The sequence below is a fragment of the Takifugu flavidus genome, chromosome 7, assembly GCF_003711565.1.
Source record: "Takifugu flavidus isolate HTHZ2018 chromosome 7, ASM371156v2, whole genome shotgun sequence".
In the NCBI taxonomy this organism is placed as follows: domain Eukaryota; kingdom Metazoa; phylum Chordata; class Actinopteri; order Tetraodontiformes; family Tetraodontidae; genus Takifugu; species Takifugu flavidus.
In genome coordinates this window covers 4,428,258-4,436,563 of record NC_079526.1, presented here as the reverse complement: position 1 = coordinate 4,436,563, position 8,306 = coordinate 4,428,258, and the positions used below count along the sequence as shown (strand labels likewise).

At 45.3% G+C, this 8,306-nt stretch overlaps 1 protein-coding gene across 1 annotated transcript; it reads left to right on the top strand.

Moving 5' to 3' along the window:
• The first annotated feature begins 2,474 nt into the window (after nucleotides 1-2,474).
• On the top strand, nucleotides 2,475-8,040 carry rabggta (Rab geranylgeranyltransferase subunit alpha). Its single transcript, XM_057038675.1, has 17 exons — nucleotides 2,475-2,591; nucleotides 2,890-2,934; nucleotides 3,053-3,163; nucleotides 3,985-4,109; nucleotides 4,203-4,390; nucleotides 4,481-4,738; nucleotides 4,895-4,978; nucleotides 5,072-5,154; nucleotides 5,684-5,779; nucleotides 5,937-6,042; nucleotides 6,126-6,177; nucleotides 6,265-6,353; nucleotides 6,514-6,602; nucleotides 6,674-6,790; nucleotides 6,875-6,988; nucleotides 7,091-7,178; nucleotides 7,526-8,040. Exons 2-17 carry the CDS (start codon nucleotides 2,932-2,934, stop codon nucleotides 7,672-7,674), a joined length of 1,752 nt encoding a protein of 583 aa, XP_056894655.1. The 5' UTR covers nucleotides 2,475-2,591; nucleotides 2,890-2,931; the 3' UTR covers nucleotides 7,675-8,040.
• Nucleotides 8,041-8,306: the final 266 nt, after the last annotated feature.

The following is an 8,306-nucleotide window of genomic DNA, read 5'->3' as shown; positions in this document are numbered from 1 at the left end:
CAAGGTTCTGTACTTGGACCAATCCTCTTCACATTGTGCTTCCCTTAGGGAACATTATTTGACAGCATGGGATAAATTTTCATTGTTATGCTGATGACACTCAGCTCTATTTATCCATGAAACCCGAGGAGACAGAGAAGTTAGTGAAGCTCCAGACCTGTCTTAAAGACATAAAGTCCTGGATGTCTTCAAATTTCCTCCTCCTTAACTCAGGAAAAACTGAGGTCATGGTGTTTGGTCCTGAACCTCTCAGGGATAGATTAGATCACATGATCACTCTAGATGGTATCTCATTAACATCTAGTCTCTCTGTGAGGAATCTAGGAGTAACTTTTGATCAAAATCTCTCCTTCAACTCACACATTAAATTAGTCTCTAGAAGTGCCTTTTTTCACTTGAGGAACATCACAAAGATCAGGAAGCTGCTGACGCGGCATGATGCTGAAAAGTTAGTCCATGCATTTCTTACTTCCAGGCTGGACTACTGTAATTCTTTATTATCAGGGTGTCCAAACAACTCTTTAAGAAGCCTCCAGTTGATCCAAAATGCTGCAGCCAGAGTTCTGACAGGTATTGACAAAAGAGATCACATAACTCCTGTACTGGCGTTGCTTCATTGGCTGCCCGTTAAATTTAGAATAATTTTTAAAACCCTTCTTTTGACCTACAAGGTCCTCAGAGGCCAAGCTCCATCCTACCTGGAGGAGCTAGTGATACCTTATCAGCCCAATAGACCGCTCCGCTCTCAGAATGCTGGTGTACTTGTGGTTCCCAGAGTTTCTAGGAGTAGAATGGGGGGCCGAGAATTTAGCTACCAGGCCCCCCTGCTATGGAACCAGCTCCCTGTCAAGGTACGGGAGGCTGACTCCATTGCCACTTTTAAGATCAGACTTAAAACCTACCTCTTTGAAAAAGCTTATTGTTACTAATTCTGTAGTTCCAGTTACTATCATAGACAGACAGATTATCATACTTAGGGGGTCGTCTAATCGTTAGGTCATATCTTAGTTATGCTGTTATAGGCCAAGGCTGCCGGGGTCTGGAAACATGATCACCTGGGAGGCCTCTGTCACCCCACTGGGTCATGGTTTCCTCTCCTCTCCTCTCCTTTCCTCTCCTTTCCTCCTCCTCATCAAGCAGACTAGTTATGCTGATTCTTGTGTAGTTTTTCTGCTCCCCCCCCTATTTATTTACAGGTATCGCCGCCCTCGGAGCTGCATGATGACCTCCGGCCCCGCTGAAGTGATTGTATATCGTATTTTTGTGTGTGTTTCTGTGCTCTGTGCCTCTCCTCTCCTCTCCTCTCCTCTCCTCTCCTCTCCTCTCCTCTCCTCTCCTCTCCTCTCCTCTACCTCCCCTTCACTCTACTTCTCCTCTCCTCTACCCCTCTCCTCTCCTCTCTCCTCTCCTCTCCTACCTATTCTCTCCTCTACCTGTCCTCCCCCTTCTCCTCTCTCTCTACCCAGCCAGCCATCAGCAGGAGGGTCCCCCTACATGAGCCTGGTCCTGCTCAAGGTTTCTTCCTGTTAAAGGGGAGGGTTTTTTTGCCACTGTTGCTTGTCTGGGGTCAGGACCTGGGATTCTGAAAAGCGCCTTGAAACAATTTTGATTGTATAAGACGCTATATAAATAAAGATTGATTTGATTTGATTTTGATTTGATTTGAATCCAGTGGGAAGGATTAAACCCGCCGACGCCTTGGGACACGATTTCATTACTCTGAAACACTTTCCTGATGGAAAGTTTACTGATTATGTGAAATCATCATCCAAAACTGCAGGCTGGAGCAGCCATAATTTCAATTTCTGCCTTTTGCATCACACACACACACACACACACACACACACACACACACACACACACACACACACACACTTAACAGCAAGTTTGAAAGTCAGCGACTTGGAACGGACAAAAACGGAAAAATTGCCTTATTAGACAATATCAGTATGTTTGAGTTAGCAATAGGTGTGAGAATAATAACATAGGTCAATCATACGGAATATTTTTTTCACTAACTCGCTAATTGGTGACTACATCTTGTTTTATCTGTGCATGCCACAGTTGAAGTAAGGACAGGAGTTTATCCCTGTAATTGTTTCAACCACAGGTCACATACATAAAAGATTAACATTGGGTTTGAAATTAGAAAAGAAAAAAAGCGCAAGAGCCTCACTTGCACACACATCTCTCAGGACCTGCTGGATATTGTGCAAATAGTTAAACTGTTCATATTGTAGAAATGACAGAGATGACATTTAAGGTTCAGGGAAGAAACTGCAGAAGAACAGGGAGTCTTAATGAATCTGTCCTTTTTACTGTTGATAATGTGAATTTTGGAAGTATAATAAACATTCAATAAAAAAGCCGCTGTTGTTCGGTTTTGCTGTTAAGTTTTTGGCCACTAGAGGGCAGAATAAACACACTTGGCTGTCAATAATAACGTGCAGGAAATGGGCGGTCTTGTTCGGCGTGACGTCATTTCATAAAGACGGAAGTGGAGTTGTAGTCATTACCAATCCTGACGTGACAAAACAAACTGGATTCTGAAAAATCATACAATTTATAAAAAAATTAACCGGAAATTGCAGGTAAGTGGTTTACGTTGTCACAGTTTAATTTGCAAAGAGAATGGATTCCGTATCGAACTTTGCTGTTGACTAAATGAGCCCGATTGTTCGAATAACAGTGAGGCTATTTAGCAATTAGAATGATGGTTTCTTGTGCTGTATGTATTCTCTCTACAGGCAGATGTATATATACATATATGTACATATATGTATACAAACTGAGGGGAATAACCTGTATGTGCATTTGTTAGACGTTAGCGTTTGTGACATGGGAAAGCCAATAAGGCCTTACCTTCAGCATCTTTTTCCCATTTTATAGATACGTTGGGGCAATCGGAAGATTTCTTTAAAGCCAGACAAAATGGTGAGAATTTCGTCAATTATACCTTTGTTTTAAGATGAAGGCAGTTTTTTCTATCTTGTCACACTGCTCATTCTATAGTATATCTGCTGTCTGTTCCTCTTGACCTGTGTTGTGACAGCATGGTCGAGTGAAAGTAAAATCTACAGCCCAGCAAGAAGAGGAGAAAAGAAAAGAGCGAGAGAAGAAACTAAAACTCTACATCACCGCCAGAGATGCCTGTTTTTCCAAGGTATATTACAAATAGGCTCGCTGAAAGAATCTAGCAATGCAAATGATGTTCCCCTAGTTTAAAATACAAGAATCCACAAATCAAACCCCCCTAAACAAACCTTAAGTAATCCAGAAACCAGTAGGTAAAAATTGCTTTTGTATTTTGCATCTTAAGAATAAGAATAAGCAGAGCTTTAAAATGCCAAAAGAAGAAATGAGAGCAAGATGCAAAACGTGTTTAGGAGGCAGTTTATTGAAAACAGCATTCAAACTCAAAAATCCTTTTATTGGCCATTATTAATGTTTTGCTTCTGTTTGTTATTTTGCTTTGTGTACAACACTTTGGCATATTTTTTAAATAAAGTTACACTGATTTTTTTTAAAATTATTATTATTTAAGAGAGGTTTAGTGCCATGCCCTCTAAAAGCCAAAATCTGCATAAAAATGTGGCTTCCATGTCATTTTCTCACTGTTGCTACCTCCTGATGGCTAAACCTAAAAACATTTTCTGGATTTGAATGCAGCTGGATTGTTGGGCTACATAAGCAAGGCCAAGGCGCCATCGCTGCTGAGGTCAGGTGCACTAAAACCATCTCCTTGGGTGCCACAAAACTGCCTGTTTGGGCTTTACAATAGAGCACCGGTGGGAGAGTTTTATTCTACGATGAGAAAGATTTAACCTTAACAGTCCTGATGGCCTCCAAAATTCCTGGCATGACAATGAGATCCCATTTGTGATGTTTTCAACATGTCACAACGGAGGGGGCGCCACTTCCATTGAAGTTGAATTTGACAGGCAGACAGTTGATGTATGGCACTAATTATGTCCTGTTTGCCAGAGGAAGGAGGGGGTATTGGATGATGACGCTCTTCAGCTGAGCCAGCAGCTGCTGTCATCTAATCCTGACTTTGCAACCCTCTGGAACTACAGAAGAGAGATCCTTATGCATATGGAAACTGTGAAGTTAGTCATTAGCATTTTTCCCTATTTTTTTAAAAGGGAGTTTATGTTGGGATCCAGTATGAACTTTATGCATCTCGTCTCTGCCTCCTCCAGGAACGAGGATGAGATGCAGAAGGTTTATGAGGCCGAGTTGTCGTTCCTGGAGTCGTGTCTGAAGATGAACCCAAAGTCTTACGGCAGTTGGCACCACCGTTGTTGGGTCTCCACCCGCTTACCCCGACCAGACTGGGCCAGAGAGCTGAGCCTGTGTGACCGCTGCCTCAGCCTAGATGACCGTAACTGTGAGTAACGACTATGGGAACTATCACAGCTGACGAGGCTTCAGCCATGTTACCTCACTGCTCTCTGTGGCGCTGTCTCATCCCTAACAGTCCATTGCTGGGATTACCGCCGTATGGTTGTGAAGATGTCCGGCGTGCCTGTCGATCAAGAGTTGGCGTTTACCGACCGTCTAATTGGCTCCAACTTTTCTAATTACTCCAGCTGGCACTATCGCAGCACGTTATTGCCGCTGCTCCACCCGGAGTCTCCGGATCCCCCTTCGCCATCAGGAGAGCCTCCCCGGTCCTCCCCGCCACCTTCTCCACAATCACATTCTCACCGTGTGTGTGAAGAGCAGCTCCTCAAAGGTTAAAAAAAAAAGCCAGGCTTTGGTCAGTGTAGGCAGCAGTAACTACAGATGGCCGACGGGGGGCGGTCTTGCAATAGTGTATTTATGACAGTCATTGAACACAATTCTCTCGCTCTTCAACACTTGATCTAACTCCTTCCCTTTTTTCCCCAAGAATATGAGCTTGTGCGGAATGCTTTCTTCACGGACCCCAACGACCAAAGTGCTTGGTTCTACTATCGCTGGTTGCTAGGCAGAGGTATAACTAGTGATTATTTTATCTTCTCTATGCACACCTTTACTTGTATTTGCACTTAATGCAGGTATGATAACAGAAATGTCTCTCTGACAGCGGAGCGTGAGGAGATCATAAGCTGTGTTTTTGTCAGTCGAGAGGAGGAAAGGGTGGCTGTGGCCTTCTCTCGGCCTGTAAATGTAAGGAGCTTTTCTTTGCCTCACAAGTTTGCGTGTACTAAAGAGTTTCAATGTGGTTTTCTTGATCGCGTCGGCCCCCTGAACCAACCCATCCAGGCCCCTTATGTCTCACACTTCCACACCCTAAAGGCAGCATTAGCATGACTGCTGTGTTGTTTGCTGGGAGTCCTGTTGCACTCGTGCAGCTTCTTAGTATTCCAAACCATTTTGGGGTTGGTTTGTTTGTCGCAGTGCAATTTGCAGGGTGTCAACAGGAGCCTGCAGGGTCCCCCTACAGAGTACGACACACGCCTGCCAGCTGGTGGCACTATAAACAAGGTCATGGTGTGGTCACTTTGAAAAACCTCCTACCCCGTGGAGCTGATTTTACATGCAGGACATGATCATTTTCACCTAGATGTTTCTCCTCCCACAAGGGTCTGAGGTGCTCAAATACTGTCCACGCCCCCTTCTGTGGTGTTATAATGACCTGTGACCCGGGTGTTGCGGCCCTGTGTAGCTCAGTGTCGTCTCTGCTCTAACCGCACAGGCACAGACTGTCGGCCTGCTGCTGGTACTCGACGGGCAGCTACAGAGAGTCGAGTGGCGAAGCGTCCACCCACGTTTCAAACACAGCCCTGTCTGGGTATCCTTTTCATTTTGTCGTTAAGGAAGCTGTTTTTATTGACCAGTCTGAGCTTCTTAATCTGATGCTTGACAGACGCTTCTTTTACCACTCAGGAACAACACTCTTAATGTTTTACTTGTGGGCTGCGTTGTCCAAATCCTTGACCCCGGCTCAGATCTGTGACCTCCCTCCAGGAACCATAAGTGACATTGTAAATGAGCATAATCTGACGGTGCACTGGACCGAGAAACACACGCACAGAGACTGCGCTCTCTACACAGGTGAGGTGAATCGCCCGCTCCTTAACTCTCCCTGCACCGATTTTCCCGCCGACGCCGCTCACGCTGTCAACATCCTCCCACAGGTCGATGCGAGAGCTGGTGTCGAGACTCCGCGACGGATCAGGAGCTCTTCAGGTACCGTCCCGATCGATTGGGAGCACTTAATTGAGGGCATTTTTTAAGGAGCAGGCGCCGAGTGTTCGTCTCCCTCCGTCCCTGCAGGAGCGAACTGTCGGTGGAGAAGACCTCCGTGTTACAGTCGGAGCTGGATTCATGCAACCAGCTGCAAGAGCTGGAGCCGCTCAACAAATGTAAGCTTTGTGTGTGTGTGTGTGTGTGTGTGTGTGTGTGTGTGTGTGTGTGTGTGTGTGTGTGTGTGGTGTGTGTGTGTGTGTGTGTGTGTGTGTGTGCGTGCGTGCGTGCCCTGGTCCCGTCAGATTACGCAGTAGTTTGCGGCTCTTTCCTTGCCAGGGTGTTTACTGACCGTGATACTCCTGATGAGGGCGCTAGATCCTTTAGGATATGAAAAAGAGACGCTGGCTCATTTTCAAACTCTGAAAGTAAGTGAAGAGCGGTGTGGATTGTGCAGCGCAGGAGGCCCCGCACTCACCGCTTTTACCGTCTCTTTCAGGAGGTCGATCCCATGCGTTCCGCATATTATAGCGACCTGTGCAGCAAGTTTATGATCGAAAACACCATCCTGAAAATGGAGTATGCCGAAGTGCGCGTCTTCAGCATTGCTGACAAGGTCGGGCTGGAACTTGTGCATGATGGAATTGTGTCCTTTTTTTTTCTCCAAAATCCTAAATCTTAAAGCCGAGTTTTCTTTCAGAACCTGACCACCTTGTGCCACCTGGACCAACTGTTACTGGTGACCCACATCAGCCTGTCGTCCAATCAGCTGGAGCAGCTCCCTCCTCAGTTTGCCATGTTGCAGTGCCTTGAGGTCGGATGTCAGAATTGGCTGTCCTGCGAGACCCTTGCAGGAGGAAAACCTCAATTGGGTCATTTTGTATAAAATAATTCAAAGTCTTCTTCACCCCTGCAGGTGTTGGAGGCTGATAACAACAAAATAGAAAAGCTGGAAGGGGTGTATCAACTTCCTAAACTAGAGGAAGTCCTCCTGAGGAATAACAGTATCCTTGCATGTGTGAACTGAAATGTTTGCATCCTTAATCTATACATCTAGAAGATTGGGCGCCTCTTCATTTCATAGTTATTAGTAATTAATAAATCTCGTTAGATTGCTCCACTTTGTACTGCTTTCGTTTGCTGACGGATTTACTTCACCAGCAACTGTCTGGGCCTGTTATTTTGATTTTTCTCTCTAATAACTATTTTTCTTCAGACCCTTTTTTTTTTGTTAAGGTGATCCGAAAAAGTAACAAATGCAGCGGGCAAGAATTGACGCGAATTAAACGCATGTTTGACAGCCAACCCACGTATATTGGGTGTGCGGTTACTCTTTAACTCAGACGTCCAGAAATCTCCACCCTGGCAGATCTTCAGCCACTGGCCTCCTGCCCCAAGCTGAAGCATCTTGATCTCCGTGGCAACCCCGTCACTCAGACGGATAACATCGAGGCCGAGCTGGCCGAGCTGCTCCCTTCCGTCACTCACCTCCTGCTCTGAACTGGACCCGTCACCCCGCCACGGTTCGACGGTCTTTCACATTCAGGAGCCCCGGAGCCGCATTTCTTTCCATTTCCTCCAACACCGAAACATCTGGATGCATGTGTGCGAGCCACTGTCACACCTCTTTAATTGTCTCCGTGACAACAAATGCATGTCTGAGCACTGGCAACAGCCTGGACTGGACTGACACGTAGCATCGCTGCTTTCACTTGAGCTTCGCGAGGCAAGCCGAAAGCTTCAGAGCCTCATATAAATCTGCGGTTTTAACGTGTTGTGCATTTCATATTAGACGATTACAGTGTTACACAGAAGGTCACAGATCTGGTAATAAAACAGCACACATTGTGTCACTGCCAACTTAAAGGCTTCTTGTGTTTTGTTATTAAAAGCACAAGTCTCACCCGTAGGCTTTTGTTTCTCTGCTTTTATGAAACAGCACTGTAAAACATGTTTAATTTGTTATGGGCTCATAGTTAATTGGTTTTACGAACAAATTGGCTGCTTGAGTTGAGGCGATGCTAGTTCATGCTAATGTGCTATCAGGTTGAATTGTGGACAGCTAATGATTCAAGCATCCCTCCAAACATTTAGTCATCTCAAATAACTAACAAATATTAACAGTGTTCTTT